Source organism: Crinia signifera, chromosome 19 (assembly GCF_055691185.1).
Source record: "Crinia signifera chromosome 19, ASM5569118v1, whole genome shotgun sequence".
Taxonomy (NCBI): domain Eukaryota; kingdom Metazoa; phylum Chordata; class Amphibia; order Anura; family Myobatrachidae; genus Crinia; species Crinia signifera.
In genome coordinates this window covers 55600316-55620525 of record NC_139226.1, presented here as the reverse complement: position 1 = coordinate 55620525, position 20210 = coordinate 55600316, and the positions used below count along the sequence as shown (strand labels likewise).

At 42.9% G+C, this 20210-nt stretch overlaps 1 protein-coding gene across 3 annotated transcripts in view; it reads right to left on the bottom strand.

The window, feature by feature from the left end:
• Positions 1-20210, bottom strand: part of GRIN2D (glutamate ionotropic receptor NMDA type subunit 2D) — a 762310-nt gene that overhangs the window by 393082 nt on the left and 349018 nt on the right. For all 3 annotated transcript variants that reach the window (XM_083162615.1, XM_083162612.1, XM_083162614.1), the window contains one exon: positions 18630-19222. In XM_083162615.1, coding sequence (XP_083018741.1) covers positions 18630-19222 — 593 coding nt within the window. The remainder of the gene's footprint in view (positions 1-18629; positions 19223-20210) is intronic.

The following is a 20210-nucleotide window of genomic DNA, read 5'->3' as shown; positions in this document are numbered from 1 at the left end:
GCCAAGGACCGAACAACGCGACCGAGTCGCAAACCCAACAGAGAATAGGGAATCCTTGGAACCAAGAAAAACAGGAAAAGGATGTTCCCCAAAACCGGGTGCAGAGAGGAAAGGGGAAACCCCTACCTGATGGACACTAGGGAGCAAGACCAAGGGGGAAATAGGAGACAGGAATAAAAAGTACACTAAAATGAAGAGAAAGCAGTCCCGCGGAGGGGAACGGCCACGGCGGGCCACAACTGAGTCAAAAGAAGTACCGGGGCTCCACAGGAGCACTTACGTGACCCCCAAGTGATGGAGAAGGTGGAAATCATGCGGGCTCCGTCCCGGGACAGGAGCACACACAGTGGGAACCAGGAATTCCCCAAGCAGGAACACTGGACGCTGGGACACAGGAGAAGCAGGACACAGGAGATGCTGACACAGGAGACACAGGAGACGCTGACACAGGAGACACAGGAGACGCTGACACAGGAAACGCAGGAGACGCTGACACAGGAAACGCAGGACACAGCTGGAGGCACCGGGAAAGAGAACCCCCAAAACTCCAGGGACCGGGGTAGCATAGAAAACGCTATAGCCGGCGTCTGTGCCCAGCAGACGCCGGCTATTTATTCAAAACCCGGCGCCTGCGTGACGTCACGCGTACAGCGCTGCCGGGCGGAAGTTCGGGGACGTTGCCTAGCAACGCCCCGACGCCCGGCTCCAGATCGAGGCTTGGAGCGCTGCTCGGCAGCATCCCCAGCCTCCCTGCGCCGCCCAGCTCCTGCCGTCCGTCCGGGTGCTGGGGGTCCCGGACGGCGGCATGTGACACCATAATCACAGTTCTTTGCTATTATTTTAAATCTGGTAGTACAGTATATGACTGAATGCTCTTAGATTAGATCAGCACAGCAGTGTTAAAAGCATGGTCCTTTATAACATATTTCACGCTCAAGCAAATATCATCAAACTTTATTAGAGTGTCTGGATTATCGTGATTATTCCCATCATTCCTGATCATTGCACTAGCTAGGGTGAGTAAGGTATATGCTTATACCTTTTATTTGTCTGAAAGACTGGCACAGCAGTATACACACGCAACTCCTTCTTAGCCTTGAGCCATGCTTCCATTATGGCATCTGCAAAAAACTTTGTGCAATCACAGCATTCTGCCACCATGTAAAGTGGTATCTGATGAAAATCACCAAATGGTTCTAGAGAGCAGCAGATGTGTTTTTACTAGTTGTAGTCGTGCTGAACAATGGCTGCAGAGGGCAATCCTATATAACAAGCACTTCCTGTATAACAAGCACTTCCTGTATAATAAGTGGATGTCAATGATGCAACTTTTACTATCTACATGCAGCATACAATAAACACTAGAGCCTGGTTCTAAGTTTGAATGCAAATAGCTCGCCTGAGCAAAACGGGTGGCTTAACCACTGCTCTCTGCCTGGTCCGCCCACCCACCCGCTGTTGCTGATGCCGCCTTCCCCTGCCGCTGCCTTGGCCCGCACTCCTCGTTCCGGAGGAGACAGGTGCTATAAGTCATATTTGACCTCTAGCGCCTGACAGGGAGCACCGTGATAAGTGCTCCCGGCACTTCTGGGTAACACTGCAGCGCTGTGAAGTCAAATATGACTTCTAGTGTGGTGTGGGGGAAGACAACAGAGAACAGACTCCTTAAGCCAGCAGAGGGATGATTGAACTGAGCAACGCGGCAGCAGCCAGCAGCGATGATGAGTTTATTATGGAGGAATTTATTATGGTGCCCCGGCAACCCAATCTGCTCCTGGCCTCTAGGACTATGGGGCCCTTGGGCAACTGCCCACTATGCCCATGTGAAAAGATGGGCATAGTGGAGGGGGGAAAACAGTGACCCCCCTTGGCAATGAGCATTAATCCCTGGCAATAAAAAAGCACCGCATGTCAACAAAAATTAACCCATGGTAGCAAGCATTGACCCCTGGTAATAAGCAGGTAATTTACATTTTATTTTATTAGAAGCCTTACTGTGGGACATTGTGTGCAAAATCTTGTGTCAGGGGCATTGCGGTGTGTGGCATAATGTGTCGGGCATTGCGGTGTGTGGCATAATGCATTTTTGGGGACTGTCCTGCATTCCACCTGGGGCCAGCAGTGTCCTGCGGTGCAGCAGCGGAGAATAGATGGTGTGCACATGCACACAGCATCTATTTAGAGAGGCTGAGGACATGACCAGCAACTGGAAATGTATGGGAGCAACTAACAATCAAAAAATTGTTCCCAAACACTTGAAAACAGACAGTGATCAGTCAGATAAATTGTTTAAATCATTCTGATATAACACATTTATCAAAGTATATATTTTTTTCTGTTTTCCAGCATTTGGGTGGAAATTTTTGATTATCATTTGCTCCCCTACATTTCCAGGTTTATGTTCCCACCAGATAGATCAGACAGAAAATCTGTACGTGTGTACGCACCTTCAGAGCTCCCAAAAAATGGGAGGCATGGCCTCGCAGGAGTACCAGAGTAATAGGTCACCCCCCCCCCTCTGTATTCAGTGTTGGGAGGTATGTATGCGGCACATTGAACATTGAATTGTGTGGCATATTGTGTCTGGGGCATTGCGGTGTGTGGCATAATGTGTCAGGGGCATTACAGTGTGTGGCATAATGTGTAAAGGGCATTTCTTTGTTATTATGCAGATTTTTTTTATTATTTTAGTAGCTCTTCAGGTAGTTCATTTTGTTGCAAGTAGCTCGCGCCCCAAAAAAGGTTATAGGCCACTGGTCTACACTGACTGGCCATGGCAGTACTGACCTTGGCATTATGTTTCTCTAGGTATATGATCGCAGATGAAGGCAGATACATACCTGTACCTCAAAAATGACCATGACACACCTGTGTTTTTGCCACCACTCCCCGCTACCTCCCCAAAAAAGTCCCTTCCTGTTTTTGATTCTGTTTATAGAATCTCAGTGTGAGTATAATTCCAAGGATCCCTTGGCATGTGCACAATGAGATTGTAGCACATAAGTAATCTACTAATAATCTATTGTGGGAACACTGGCATGGCGTACACACATAAATTATGCCCAGAATGTAAATTAATTTTGAATAGAAAGCTAATGGGACTATATGCATGATAGGTACACATATCGAGTTTTAAGCACCTATGTAATCACACCATCCCACTGTCATTCTTGAGAGCAGCCAACCCTATTAGCATTGGAACTTACACCTACAGCATGCTAGGTTCAGGAAAATCACCTAAATTTACCATCAATGATGCATACATGTGATGCAAAGAAACTCCATAACTATTAAAAAAATATATATATATTTTTTATTCACTTTAGAGTCATTGCCCATGCACAAGCACAGGGCATCAACATTTAGTTTTGCTTCCAATCAAGACACAGAATTTGAAAATATAGTATTATTATACAAGAAAAATTTAAATTGGAAAAAACTATTGAAATTAGCAAAATGCAGAATTCCACATCAAGAGAGCTCTAGGAAAAAAACGAATTTCCCCATTCTACTAGGTCTATTCCTAAGACATCTAAAGTGTCTTCCAGAAGGCAACAATGTAAATAGTTCTTTTACCAGATGAGTGGAATCCTTCATAATACTGTGAGCTTGACGCAAACAGCGCTTCCTCTGAACATCCTCGAAGGACAGAAGGGAAGTCCCTATAATAAGCTGAGTGTTCTTCACCACTCTCTAATTATATTACGCTCCGCAACAGTACTGCTTCCATACCAAACTGTTACAAAGTAAGTCACTAGGCTCTCTATTGCGCAATGGTAAATGTTCCTAAGTATATATGTAGACAGTTGATGTCTTTTTAATATCCTCAGACGTTGATAAACCTTCTTTACCAAATGACAGACATTTGTGGACCAAGAAAGGTCCTCTGAAATATGGGTGCCCAGAAATTTAAAACTTGACACGTTCCCCTCCCCCATCCTATTATTTTTGATAGGCTCATACTGACTTCTCCTCTCCCTTCTGAAGTCAACTATACATTATTTAGTTTTACTGGTGCTGAGAAGTAAGTTAATGGCAGCAAACCGGCCAACCAGATGTTGTACCTCCTCTTTATAGGCTGATTCATCATTATTGCTGATAAGTCCAATCAAGGTTGTGTCATCTGCAAATTTGATGATAGAATTTTATGAAAACACAGGCTTACAATCCTGAATAGAGAATGGACTTCACACACAGCATTGTGCTACTCCTATATTGAGTGTTATAGACTGGCCTGACCTAACATACTGAGGCCGATTAGTTAGAAAGTCCGCAATCCAGTTGCAAATGTGGCCATTTATGCCAAGTCTCTGAGTTCGATGATTAGTTTAGCAGGGAGTACATTATTAAATTCAGAGCTAAAATCAATAAACAACACTCTTGCATACTGTAGGTGTTATTTTTGTCCAAATGCATAAGCACAGAAGGCAACAACATAGAAATGGCATCATCTGTACTTCTATTTCTACGATAAGCAAATTGACACGGATCTAGATTAGATGGAAGATTTTTCTTCAAATATGCCAAGACCGGTCATTCAAAACACTTCATAATAATGGGTGTAAGTGCCAAAGGATGGTAATCATTCAGGCCAGGCTACTATATTCTCTGTGCATATTGTTGACAAGCAGTTGAAATCTTTTATCTATACAGAAATGTTGGGATAATATTTCTGATGATTAAGCATCACTATGTACAGTAGTTCTATTTTAGTGCCACATGTGGGACATATCCACCTTCTAGGTCATCGAAAGGACTTAGGACCTCATAAGTAAGTGTTTCAGGAGTTTATTGATGTTATTTAATTCATGTACAATTTTTTTATAGTATACTGTGAGTGCCTGTAGGTCTGAGAGCGAAAACAGCATGTTCTGAATCAAGTCCATATAACCAGATACCAGAGAATGCTGGCTAAGAATGGTGAGTCATTGTTACTACAGTATGTCACTGTGTGTATATATATATATATATATATATATATATATATATATATATATATATATATATATATATATATATATATATATATATGGATGTACAGTATGTGTGTATGTGTGTATGTATGTTGCAGCATAACTCTGGAATGCCTGTGGCAATTTACATCAAACTTGGTGCACATATGAATTAGAATCTGGAAAACAACACTGTGGGGGTAACACAACCATAACAACCCCGTGGGGCTCCCAGGGGCCCAACAAGTTGTTGGGCCACTATACAAAGTGGGTGAGGGAAGCAAAATATGACACAGTTGCATAACATAGAGGAGTTGAGGATATTTATTGGGTTCAGATTAGGTTCACAGCCACTTAGACCCACAATTCCAACTCTGTCAGGGCCCCAGGGGCCCAAAAAGGGGTCCGGTCACCACACAAAGTGGGTCAGGGATGCAAAATACGGCATTAAGGGGGTAGAGGGCATGGGGTTTTAAGAAAAAAAATATTGTGGACAGAGATATATATACCTGTCTGTGGAGAGCCCTCCACAGACAGGTATATGCCAGTCACACCATGAGCATGACAAGCGCTTAAGATTAAAACAAAATAAGGATAAAGTTCAAGTAACGCTAATTGTACAACCAAACCGGAGCAACCTCAGCTGGCGGGTACCTCAGCCAGTTATATAAAAGCCATACATTATTGTTGTTATTATAATGGGTGTGGATTGAAAGGTCTACAGTGTTTAGATAGACAGTCAATAGGTGGACTGCCAAAAGGTTGACATGCACTACACCAATGTTGACAAAAGGTTGACACAAGCAAAAGATTGGCATGGAAAAGTTTGACACACTAAAAGACAGACCTGAGCTTTTCACGGTTTTTATTGTCAATATTGACAAGTGTCAACATTGATCATTTATTAGTGTTACAAGTACCCCCTATGTCTTGCTTCATTTACCATGCACCATGTACTTTACCATTCCCAATTATAGTCCGCCTGGATTGCAAAGCATGAACAAGTCCAAAAAATGTAAAAAAAAATAAAACCGCATGTCGACCTTTTTATGTGTTGAAAACACATAGGGCCTTATTCTGATTCGGTCGGTGCAACGTACGTACCGTCGGTTTCACCATACGTTTCCCGTAAGCGGACGGTGAGCGTAAGTCCGCCCACAAAACATCCGCATACGGACGTTCAAAAACACAGACAAAGGGGAGTGGAGTACACTTGAGCGTACGCCACCGTACACGGACGGATCTCCTCTTAGACACCGATAACTGGCGTACAACAGAGCGTACGCCACCGTTTATGGACGTCTCTCGTCCATTTTCCCACCGTCATCTTGCGGCTATCTGAGCATACGCCACCGTGCACGGACGGGTCTCGCCTGTTTTCAATGGAAAACTCAGCGTATGTCACCACTCGTGAGAGTGAGCGTACATCCGTGCATGGTGGCATACCCTTCACATATATGGACCTGCTAATCTAGCCTTTCAACTATGATTAAGGCAATTAAATGATTTATTCTAATTGTTATGCAATTATTGTTTTCTATTACCTCAATTGTCTACCTTAATGAACACCCTATAAAAATACATTTTAACCCTCATTAGATGTATATTTATTACGTTCTAATGTTGCATTTTAATCACTATCTATATGTCCCCACATTGCTTTTACTTTTACAAAAAGTTATGTTGGTGTTACAGTGAAAAAGTTGACACATGTCCTGCTGTGTCCTGCTGTTTAAAGTATATAAAAACACTTACTGAATGTGTGTAAATGGTTATAAACTAACTACCTTGGCATATATAAGCAGGTTTTAAAATGAATCTTACCTAAAATAAAACCAACCTTTACATGTAGAGAAGTGTAGAAAGATATGCTTCCAATGTGTTTGAGTGCTGTGTGTGGCTTGCAGGTAGTGAAATAATGGTTGTGACTTAATAGCCTGCAGCATTGCTTATTACATTCAGGTGTAGTAATCAGCGTTAATTAGAAGACCCAGGCGTCCGCTCTCATACAGTGTCTCTAGGGGAGGTCTGGAGGTATCTTTGGAGTCCACCTGTTTTAGGGCCGAAATGCATGGTGCTTTCGCCAATCGAGCGGTAGTAGCACCGTACATTTTTTGTGCACACCCCTGTGTACGCCCATGCTTACGCCCAGTTTTTCTCATTATTCTGGCCGCTCCCCTCAACATGACCCTATGCCGCCCACAATGACCGTACTCTTGCGGACAGGTTTTTTCGCACCGAAAGACCCGTCCATGAGCGTTGTGAAGTCGCCGCGCCTGCGCATTGTGAAAGGTACGCATGCGCAGATGAAAAAAAAACACCGATCCGCCCGTTTACGGTCCCACCATAGCGAGCAGAATAACCCCCATAGACAGTTTGCTTGAGTCGACCTTTTGTCAATGTCAACATTTTGTGTCGACCTATTGACTATATACTGACACTGTAGATCTATCAACCTTGAACCAATTATACCCTATGGAGTCTTTATTTCCAATGTTAATGTGAATGCGCATTACCTTATTACCAGTGGCAACTCCAGAGGAGGGACAGCCCCCCAGTTCACAATTCAAATAGGGGTGCCAAACCAACTGCCACCAGCTGGCATCCCAAATGGACTCACTGACAGTTGGTGTTTCTCCCATATTTACATTTTGAACTGTGCTGAAGTCTGGAATCTGCACTGATTATTACTGATCTTCATACAGTATAAATGTTTTCATTTAATTCTCATTAATATCCTGTGGCAATTAGGGCCTTATTCTAGTTCACTCTTTCTGACAAAATCCTTCTTAGATGGACAAAACCATGTGCACTGCAGGGGGGCAGATGTAAAATGTGCAGAGAGATATAGATTTGGGTGAGTTATTTTGTTTCTGTGCAGGGTAAATACTGGCTGCTTTATTTTTACACTGCAAAATAGATCTCACTTTGAAGTAAAACTCCACCCAAATCTAATTCTCTCTACACAAGTAACATCTGCCCCACCTGCAGTGCACATGGTTTTGTCCATCTAAGAAGGATTTTGTCAGAAAGAGTGAACTAGAATAAGGCCCTTAGTATTCTTGTCACACGGTATACAAGATATTACTCTTCTGTCAACCTCTATCTTAGTCACCTTCAACTATTCAGCAACCAGCATTTATTCTCCATAGCAATAGAGACGATGGCCTTAATTCTGGTTTTAAATCTTTTTCCTACAGTAATAAATTTAGCAAGTACTTTGTCCTTTCCTCCTGGTGTGTGTCTCTGTATCACTTTTTACCTCATCATTAACACAAACACATAAAAAGTGTTGTGTCTCCCATTCACAGTGTCTTTATAAGTGATGCAAAATGGTATTTTCCTTCTAAATAGCAATATATTTTAATTTTATAAAAGTGTTTAATTAGTTTTAGAAATAAATGAGCTTGCTGTGATAAGAGGTTTATCACAGGCCCAAATGAGTGATTGTTGTAGAATAATTGCATTGTTAGAATACTCTAACTAGAAAAGTTAAACCATCCATTGATTTTAGGGAGCAGCGCGTTATCTTAACAGCAAATATACTCATTTATTTTAGGGTCAAACGCAGCAATATTTTTTTCACTGGTATTTATTGCAAAGTCTTCCAGCCACCTTACTATATTAACCAATAGTAATGGCTGCATAGATAAAAAGCAAAGAAATAAACAGCTACATTCCACAGAGAGATTGCTATACCGCCCAACTAGTACAAGGTACAGGTCAGGCTGTGGCTATCTTTCTGCCTGGGCTGTATGGCAGCTGCTGGTGGTTCAGGCTGCATGTGTCACTGCCCCATGTGTATTTTTCCTCTATACTGTATGAGGCCGATTCAGACCAGCTCATAGAAGGCCAAATTCGTCCCCTTCCCCAGTGGCGGATTCAGGCGGGGGGCACATGGGCACGTGTCCCTCCTGTCATTTCATTTTGTAGCTGAGGACCAGGGCTTTCCAACGAGCCCAGCCCCGTGTCTCTAGCCCCGAACCGGAGATATCGCCTGGCAAAGCTGTAAATTTTCCCCATAGGATAACATTGGACCTGGCAATTCCGACCCCCACCCGCTTCCGAGGGCTACCAGTTCCCTCCCTGGCATCACAGAAGCTTGTAGTTAATCTCATTCAATTCCAAATCGCCTTCAATATGATACCAATATATGATACCTATATGATACGAATATGGTCCATATAGGTCAATCGGTTCCAGAGATATTGCGTGTAAAACAATTTTTTTATTTTTGAAATGTAATTTCATGGCTGTTCATGTTCTTTGAGGGCAGATTACTCAGGAACCAAACGTTCCAGTTTCACTGGACCAAAATCATTCAAAGCCCACTCAAAAGTTCTTCAATATGATACGTGTCTCATGTAAATGGATCAGTTGGTTCCCAAGATATAGCCGGTTAAATGAGATAACTGGTTAAAGAGGGGGAGGGGTGGTCTTCTCTCCCCCTCACACCAGAAAATGAAGGGAATGCATTTTCTGGTGTGAAAGGGGTATTATATCAAATAGCCGGGACCTGCAGTGCTCTGAATACAACCAGGCTCTGCCACTGTCAGTGGCTATCACTTCTGCCTGGCAGCGGCTGTCCCCCATTTACAGCGAGCATGTATTCCCCCTTGGCAATGAGCATGTAATCCCACATGGCAATGAGCATGGAACCTCTGGCAATGAGCATGGAACCCTTGGCAATGAGCATGTAGATAAGCAGCACTTATGTAGCATAATTTTTAATAGGCATTATGGTGTTTGGCATAATACACAATGGACATAATGGCGTGTAACTTAACGTGTAATGGACATTACGGTGTAAATGTTTAATGCGCACCTTTGGTAGACAATGTCCCTGTTTATGAAGCGTATTGTGAATTTTGGCACAATCCATGTGGCATTATGTGAATTCTGGCACAATCCATGTGGCATTATGTGAATTCTGGCTCAATCCGTGTGGCATTATGTGAATTTTAGCCCAATCCGTGTGGCATTATGTGAATTTTGGCTCAATCCGTGTGGCATTATGTGAATTTTGGCTCAATCCATGTGGCATTATATGAATTTGGCTCAATCCGTGTGGCATTATGTGAATTTGGCTCAATCCATGTGGCATTATGTGAATTTTGACACAATCCATGTGGCATTATGTGAATTTTGGATCAATCCATTTGGCATTATGTGAATTTTGGCTCAATCCATGTGGCATTATGTGAATTTTGACAAAATCCATGTAGCATTATGTGAATTTTGGCTCATTCCATTTGGCATCATGTGTAAGGGGCAAGTATAATTGGGTCTAGTATTTTGTTGCATAATGTGTAGAAGTTGTGTATGGTTTTGTACACTACACTCAAGGACATGCCCCTTGTTGAGTGGCCACACCCCCTTTTCCGGAGCGCACCTTCGGCGCGCGCACAACTGCATCCTTCACTTTTGTCGCCATGGTGAGTCTGCATACTTTAAATGCCAGGGCCTATTTTTAATCCCATTCCCTCCTCTCTCTGCCGCTCTCTTAGCATGTACACTGGCATTACTAACACCGCCCCTCCCCCACCTAAACCCTCTATTATCATGGTGCCCCCTCTGTCATTTTATCCTGGATCCGCCCCTGCCCTTCCCCTATGTTTGTGGTTTGTGAATGTGCATGCGCAAAGCCCAGGCCCGAACGGCGAGTTACACACTCATAGAGCATTCGCTCCAGAGGGGACGGCTGGGGAGGAAAGGGGGCTGGAGCAGGGGAACGCCCAGCGTTTTATGGGTGTCCCATTAAAAACGCTGGGTGTTCGCATGGAGATGTACAGATGGAGCCGCTCTCATTAGAGAATGTGGCTTGCTCGCCCCATTGTCCCGGAAGATGTAACGGCCCTCTGCCCGTCTCCCCACTCCTGCCCGCTTTGCTCCAGCCTGCTCCCACTCCCTGCCTGTCTCCCTGAAGTAGAGGACAGGGAAGCCTTCGGTCCCTGCTGCCCATCCGCCGGAATGCACATTGCCACCCTCTGCCAGCACTTGCCAGCTAGGGGGATCTGGCGAGCAGTCAGCAAGGCTGTAGGTGGGGCATTGCTTGCTCGGGCAGGCGGCTGATGTCACATATGATATCGAGCTATTAACTGTAAACCTAGACAGTAATTCAGTAGCGTCTCCCAGCCCCCCGCGTGCCTAGTCCACAATATAATCAACATTGGCATGCAGCAAAGACAATGATGGGGAGGGGTATAACTCAAAATGAGTGATATTGAATATAATATTAGTGCGTATGGATCTTAACATGTACTATACAGGTTTAGTGCAGTGCAGATTATAAACTATTATCCATTTTAGTAAATATCCCTGATGTTTTAAAGGAAGTAGATAAAGTGGTAAATAACTGAACACCCTGTCAGCATACTATATATAAATATGTAGCTAAAACTACATAGCCAGGTTAAACATATTATATTATATATAAATTCCTAGTGATATGGTCACTTTCAATGTAACAGAGGTAATTATTAGGTATCGGAATATGAACCAAGTCTTCAGTAGTAGATGATTTGCAGTAATCATCATAATTGAAGCGTGCTGCTATTAATGCACAAACCGGTAATTAATCCATGCATCTCTGTAATTATTATGTAACCCTATGCTATTTATAGTACCTGTTTATGTCTATAGAATATTCATCAATGACACCATTTTAGGCTGCCCCTTGCAGATTGTCTATGTCTTTTGTCTAACAGCTGAGGACAACTTAGCCCTCATATTTATATAATAATAGATTCTGATTGTCAAATGTTGATAGCTCAATTATTTGAAGTGATAGATAAAGGTGAGGCCTATTCCACTTATGTTTTTTACTATTGTGGAATTACAAGTCCCAGCATGCCCTAGAATAAAGACTCTAGTTGAGTGTGACACTTCATTTTTACACTGCAATATAGAGCTCACGTTGAAGAAAAACCCCACCCAAATCTAGTTCTTTCTGCACAAGTTACATCTGCCCCACCTGCAGTGCACATGGTTTTGTCCATTTGAGAAGGAATTTGCCTTTACGAGGGAACCAGAATAACCCCCTTAGGTGGCACAAAATCAAATGTAGGCAAAACTAACCCCAAAACAGGTGGGATTAATACATCATTACTAGCTGTGTGGAAGCCATCTTTTTTAACATGCTTGGAAATTCTAGTGGCCCCAGTCCTATAAGCTCCTGTGACAAACCACAATTTTAAATAATACCCCACCTAGACTGAACACAGACTCCGAAACATCCATCAAGCAGACAAGCAACTTATTGCCATAATTTCCTAAATTTCACAAATATCACTCCCAAGTGGAGTCCAAAAAACAACCCATAAATTGCTACATCAAAAAATAGCGACCACTTCTGTCCCTTTAACAGATGTTGCAATGGATATAGATGGACGTCTGCTAAGATAATTATTTGCATCATTGGGTACTCTCTATGAACCAGCAAAGGCTGTTTGTGTGGAAGACTGGAGAGGGATGGGGCCATTACTCTGCTCATGACCACATCTTAAACAAACAAAAAAGTCACTGGCTGACAGGTGGCCTCACATATGCTTAGGCCTACTGGGACACTTCTAGCTAAAGTCTATGGCCAATTTGCCAATGCTAGTGTGTTTACTCAGTATCGTTAACGAAGTGCACTCCCATGCATAATAACCCCATCCCTCATCCAGCATGTTTGGGCGAGGTAGGTCCTCGCTAACGACTGCCATGCACAGCCATCGCTCCTCCTCCCCGTCGTTGATCACTTCAGTGACTGCCAGGGCCATCTTAACGCATGGGCGTACTGGGCAGCTGCTCTATGGCCCTACAAATCTAGGAGTCTTTGAGCAGGGGTTTACTGGTGCCTCTGGAGCAGGTAGAGAGACTCCTTAAGGAGTTATGGTTTTTTTTAACTTTAGTAGGGGGATTGCTTTGCCTAGGGCCCAAAATGCCATTAAGATGGCCCTGGTGACAACATCGGCAAGTGTGTACGCACTTGCAAATGCTGGCACCCACCGCTGCCAATATTGGCAATGGGGTCACCTAATATGTATGGGGCTTAAGATTTATGTAATTAAACATACCTTACAATTACACATCAGATAAAATACTATCACCTGTGTCTCCTTTTATTTCTGTATCTTGGTCATCTGCACTTTGTACTATTTAAAGTACTTTGCCTTGGTAACTGTTTCAGCTACCAGAGCTGCCCTCAAACTATCAACGGCGGTTTTGACATTTCATGTTAGACTTTTATGTTTGATTCACAGTACATAGAATTTTATTAAAATGCTCTGCTCTCTAGAGACCAACATAACTCTCTGGGCTACTGTATCGCAAAAGGCTTTGGAAATCAAAATACGCTTTTCATTCCAAAACCAACAGCTGTCCATTATTTCTCTGCAGGCCTGTACTTTAAGTTTGTTCTATGTCCTTGGCAAGCATTTGTGTGATATTTAGGAAAATAGAATTAATGATGTATTGACTTTTACCAGTGCTTTGCCATTAGGCTGTTCGTTTAGCTGTTCACTCCAAACCAAACTAACTAACCTTTTCTCAATTTCTCTTGAAAGAGGCAAATTTGTGGAAATAACAAAAAATTTTAGGGGTCTGTATCAAAAATGTCTTGAAGGAATGCAGGTTCTTATATGAGCCCCAGTAAAAACAAATAGCATCACTATCATTTTTCTTCCTGTTTTGGACTTGGAATTCTTACTGCCTACACAAATGACAGCAGCTGATAATGGAGAGGGATGCTCTGGACCCCTCTCCTATATGTAGTTTATTATGGCAAACACCATCTAAATATGACATTGGATTTTGGGCAGTGGTTCCCAAATACATTCCTCAAAGCACTCTTACAGTCCAGGTTTTGTGGACATCCATGCTAGAGCACAGATGGCTAAATCAATATGACTGAAGTACTAATTAGTTTACCTGTACTTAAGCATGGATATCCTTAAAACCTGGATGATTAGAATGTCACAAGGAGCAGGTTGGGAACCTCTGCTGTAGTGGCTAAGCTTGGTGCATTTAAAATATTTATCAGCCCCCATAGATACTGTACCTACAGTGGCTACAATGGTGGAACTACTATTGGTGCAGCAAGTGCAGTGCACTGGGGCCTCTGTGGCCACTGGGGCCTCACCCAGTTTTTCCCTGTCATACTCTGCCTCCCCCTGCCTGTCATGAGGCCAGTGATGCCAGACAGAGACCCCAGCAGGGTCTGGGTGTGGCGGCCATTGGCAGTGGCTGGGGGTATGCATTCAAGGCTGGTCCCTTTGATGCGCAGCGGTGTCCAGGGATAAATGTCAGGGCCGTTGCCAGGCGATGTTACTCAGATTTTGGGTGTGCTCTGATGCTCAGGTTTCCGGATGAAGGAGGCAGTTGAAGTCACTGGAATCTCGGCCCCATGATTAGCCGGCTATTTGAATAATTGCCCGGCAAGCCTAATGGCAGGTGCCGGTTATACTTTCTGCTGCTGTGTACGGCCTCATGGTTTACGTGGGTTGGAGTTGGCTGCCAGTCTCCTGGTGTTCCTGGGATGCTGCACTCCAAGTGTCTCTGGGGATATTGTCCTGCACCCATTGGCTACAGCCTCCTGGTCTAAGCTAAGTGTTGTCATTCTGTTTGCTACTACTGACAGTTTTTGGCACCTTGGATGTTGATTAGTATATTTCACCATCATGCATTGTTGCATCTCAGAGTATGCATATTCCATCCTTGTGCATTGTTGCACTCCCAGTCTGTTTAGTTCTTATTGTATTCCATCACTGTGCATTGTTGCATTTATATTTATTTAATATTCAGAGGTATTCCCCTGCCCAAGGTACTGTAGCTAGGGCACTCAAAATTCTTTAGTAGTGCGTTCCAAATATTGAAACTAGCAGTTGGTGGAGTCCGTCCTGATTCTGATCCGAGTACCTTATGTGGGCCCAGGTCTGCTGTGGGTTACTACTCTGAAAACAGAGAAGGAGATTGCTGCTATTTCAGGGAGTCTCCTGCAGAATGCAGGAGGGTAGGCAACTATGCCATAGACCAGTGTTTGCGGTCTTTAAGACCAGAAATGCAGCATTGGGTTCTGCACCAGGATTGGGTGGACTTTTAGCATACAGCTCCGGTCCAGGTTTTCAGACCTGCACAGCCACAGATGGAAACTGGTCTAATTGCAGGAGAAGAGATTTAAACCTTGTGCAGTGTGCTGCGCATTGCGCTGATGCCCGATAGGGGCCAGTAAGTAGACGTAAGTGTTGTGGCACCAGGGATTTGGACTGCCAGTGCCTGGAGGCACTGAGGCTCTGCGCGAAAGGAGCGCTGCTTGGACAAATACCCTTTATTGCTGTTTGTTTGTATGAACCTTATGTTGCTGTAAAGTGGAGTTGTGGCATGTATGTCATTAAATATGTGCACAAATACCAAAAAATGCCTTCTGTGTCCTATCTGAACGGCAAACCTGTTACAGTAGACTTTAGCTATTAGATGGTCCCATTGGCTGTGTAGAGGACTTTCAGGAAGCGGATGAGGATTGTTTTTCTGCTTTTAGCCAGACAAATAAAAGTGAGTATTCTCAATAAATTGCAGTGAAAACACTGGAAATGAACCATCGAATGATGCAAAACTTCAAAAATCGACTACAAATGTGTATCATGAATGAAGGCCTCCATCTGGACGATATCATTTTCTAAACCAACCAAAAATAAACTGTATTCCATGCACTTTTTATTATATACTAACCATAGGCGAAATTAGAAAATTGGTAGTGGGTTGTCCCAGTTCCAAACTTCATAATTTTCAAATAAATAAATGGGACATTGCCTTACTGAAAGCGGCAGAAGCCGAAGTGGCAAGCAACGTCCAGAATTGGCAGGCAGTGCAGCGTACAGCAAGGACAGCCAGCCGGGAAGGTGGGCTTTGATGGACGCATACGTGACAATAGTCAAATGCTGGAAAAAAGGGTGTATATTGCTGTAGTAGTCCTCTTATGCACATAATGTGCCCAGTAGCAGCAGTGCCGTAACTAGACATTTTGGTTAGCTCTGAGCACCCTGTACTTCCCTATAAGACGTTAGAGGTAAATGGAGCACCTCTAGGGTCTGTCTCCAAAAAGGCGGCGACCATCTTTGGAGGGACGCAGTGTCTCTGTATGCTGATAGAAACTCTGAACTCCTGAGGTGCCGCCCCCCCCCCTCCCACACACACACACACACACCAGCAGCTGTCGGCTCCAACAGGTAAATGGTGTTGGCCCAGTCCACTCCCGGACCACCCTGCAATTTCGCCTATAATACTTACATTTTAAATAGTTTTTACAATGCCTTTTTGGTTACCCTTTACAATCTGGGATTTATTTTTTTACCTCACCCTGTAGATTGCACTGGTGCTGGGACTGATGTGAATAACCACATTATTCTCTGTTAAGCACTACAGAATATATGTGCACTACTGTATATAAATATTTGCAAAAATAAATATTTGTAGGGGAGAATTCGCTGGTCACAATAGGCGACTATTGATAATTATTACTTTAACTTACTACAATTTGTGCTAAAAGGAAAGTAAAGCCCCCCATACACGGTCCGTTAATCGGATCCGTTGTGTGCTTAAACAGCACACATCGGATCGGATCGCATCCCTAGTGCATGCAGTGTGCATGCACTGCGATCCGATCCGATGTATAGCTAGTACAGAAAGTATGTGCAGCACATACTTTTTGTACCATACTATGTGATGCGCGGGAGCGCGCATCGCATAGTACAGAACGGAGCCGGTCCACAACGGACCGTGTATGGGCTCCTTAACATATAGAACTGAGTTTCCAAACCAGTAGTACCTGTACCCATGCACGTAGTAAAAAAATATAAATTGGGTGTAAGAGAACCAATACTGTTTCATACAATGTAATTTTTACTTGTACAGTACGTGTTCAATTTGTGTTCTGTTGCAGCACTGACAACAATGCTGTGACACAAGAACATTTCAAATACTGCGAAAAATGTTTGCAACATGGTTTTGTGTGGTCAAACTGATAATGTGATATGTTCCTTTGAACTTTCTTGTTGCACTGGGATACAAAGGCATAAATTCATCCTAATCGCCCAGAGGCAAGTTGTTATTTAGTGCCCCCTTTCCTCCTGAAAAAAATAAATGAAAGGAAATAAACCAAATATTGTATGTATGTACCGGAGCCCACAGTGGATTGGCAGGGCTCCAGCTACGCTATGTGAGAGTGTCCGATTGGTTAGAGTCACGAACATCCAAGTGCACTGTCACTTGCTGCAGCACAGGTCAAGTGGTACCAGGTGGGAGCCTCCTGTCGCCTATCACAGATGTTAGCTGGACTCCTGTTATAGGTCCAATTAACTACGCAGACACATCACAGAACTCCAATAGAAGAGCAGCAGCCACATTTGGATCCCATTGTGAACCACACAGGTGCTGCTGTACATGCAGGTGCCCCTTCAGGGCTTGGAGCCCAGAGGCTGGCTTCTCCATTGCCTCTCGGAGTTACGATCCTGCTGTGATAAATATGTTCTATTGAAGTAAAGAAGGTGTGAAATTAGGAATAGCAGTGTGTGTATGTAATGTGAGTAGCATTGTATAATGCTTTATTGAGGAAAAGTTACAGTAACACTGATCTAAAAGGCCGTGAGTGCCATGGATACAAAACAGACATTTACAACTACACTGTGTCTCCGTACCTTTAGCTGTATGCAGTGAAGGCATGCTGTAAAGATGTCACAATTTTAATCTTTATTAGATTCTTATTGATTGATTGATGTAGATGTCACTACATTTCCCTGTCTGTCAGTAAACTTACTGATGCTTGGCAAACATAGGCTGATTGCAAAAAAGGTCTTTATCATTATGACTTTGCAACAATTACAAGAACTATGATTATATATGATTGGTTTTAAAAACATAAATGTCTTAAAATTGTAAGTAAACAAAGGAATCAAATGTGAAAATGAAAACCATAGAAAGTTGTTTAACCCTTTGAGTGCCAACCTTGCTGTGAGAGATGTGCAATATACCCACTAAGAATGCCAGCCTCGCTCACTTTTTCAGGACGCAATACTTAAATAGACTTTGATTATTCGACTTCAGATCATTTTCAGGCAATAACTGAAGTCAGGGCTGCTAGGCAGCCTTAGGCATTTGCCTAGGGCGCCGGGTGGCGGCAGTTTGGAGCTGGTCACCCCCATCACCCAGCAAGCAGTCCCATCCCCGGGGAGCATCACCCGGCAAGCTCCCCCCCCTGGAAAGTCACGGCACCGGACCGGACCCAGCAAGCCCCCCTCCCCTCCCTGGGGAGCGTTGCGGCGGCTGCCCCCCCCCCCCCCCGGAACATCACGGCGCCGCTCGCCGCATCGCTGGACCCGGCAAGGCCCCCCCCCTCCCCGGGGAGTGTCGCGGCGGCGGCCAGCATCGCACGGGTAAGTGATTGAGCACCGGGGCGCCCCCCCCCTCCCTGCCTGGGGTGCTCCGGTGCCTAGCACCGGCCCTGACTGAAGTGATTCATATTCCTCGACTACGGCCCCAGGCATTTTTACCGGATATTTTGCACCTCTCTCACAGCAACGTTGAAACTCAAATTGATTGTTATGATTTTTAAACCTTAAAATATTAAAGTAACTTTAAAAATCATAATTATAGGACAAACAATGTTAAAAACTTGATCTGGTTTAAATGACACTACATTACCTGTGCAGGTTTTCATTTCCATAGGTAAGGTTTGGTGCTCTACAATCATTGTTAAATTCTGGTATGAATCCATAGTCCTTGTACAATGCCTCAGCTCCTTTTGCAATGATAGCTACTCCATTTTGAACTCTACGGTGGAGATCATCTTTCCATCCAGCAGACAAAACTGTGAAAAGGCCAACAGGCAAGTGCTCAGGCATGTAATCTGTGCCACCTAAATTGGTTCCCACCATAAACCAGATGTAACCTGGTCCAGTTAAACCAGCTTCTCTAGCAGCCTTGAAGACACCATCTGCTTCATCCTTAGAACAGTAGAGTAGTCGCACCTGCACTGTTATCTCTTTCAATTGCCTCTTTAGCTTGGACTCACTGGGATCGTCAGTCAAGTTGAGCGTAAGGACCCCTCGATTTTCCCAACCAATAAAACTGCTATCAGTTAGCAACTCAATGTAATCCACAAAGTCTTCATAACCAGGGAATAAAGTGGTAATAACCGCAAATGCTGTCCAATCATATTCCTCCAACACCTCAAAGATGACTTGAAGTTGTTGTTCAGTGGAGGCACCCAATTGTAGGAAAGTAGAACCTTTTTCCTGCAACAAAACAATGTAATATAATAAAAACTAGCACTTAAGCAAAAGAATCAGCCAAAAGAGAAATATTAAAGCTCTCAGAGGAATATTACACAAAATATGTATAAAGAAAAGAGAACAAATTATGGATTGGATTATAGGGATCATGTAAAAAATTAGGATAAAGTGGATTAAGTATAAAAAGAGAAATTTGACGTTAAAAATATACTAAAATAAATGTCAGTATAACAGTTTGAAATAATAATGAATGGAAATAAGATAAAAAGGGTCATGCAATAAACAACCATGTAATCATTGTAGCTGTACAGTCTGCTTTATTATTTTTCTACACTATTGGCGACAATATTTCAACTAAAGGGGTGTACACACTTTTTGATTTTGACAAATTTCTCAATTCGATTTTGCTTATAGAAGCAAAATGAAATAGAAATAGATCGAATGGGGAAATTGAAAGCAAATCGAATTGAAAGTAAAATCTATGTGTGTGTACACACTTGATATGTTATCAATAGATTTAAACAAATAACAATGTAAGCAAAACAGAAGGAAAAGTTATTTATGAAAATTATTAAACATTTTTTGAGTCCCTCTAGAAAAAATTGCTATATAAACAAGCATTATTATTGTTGCTATTATTATTATTATTATTATTATTATTATTATTATTATTATTAATAATGTTAAAATAAAACCATTATATAGATCAATTGCTGCCTTTGTAAACAAGTTGTACCTTTAATAGTTTTTCAGTCTTCAATTTTGATGTGTCAAATTCAATTAGATATCAGTTGTTATATGGAGGGTTTCCATTTTCCGGAAAACCCCCACTAGCTACAGCCTGGCCGGTGGCCACTATGTGCAGTACAAAGTGCAGAATAGATCTGATGCATATGTCCGACCGCTGTACCAATAGAGAAAGTCTGCTAAAGCCCCATACTCACTAAATTGCTTTTAAAAAGATTTATTTAAAAAAAAAAAAGTCTAAAGT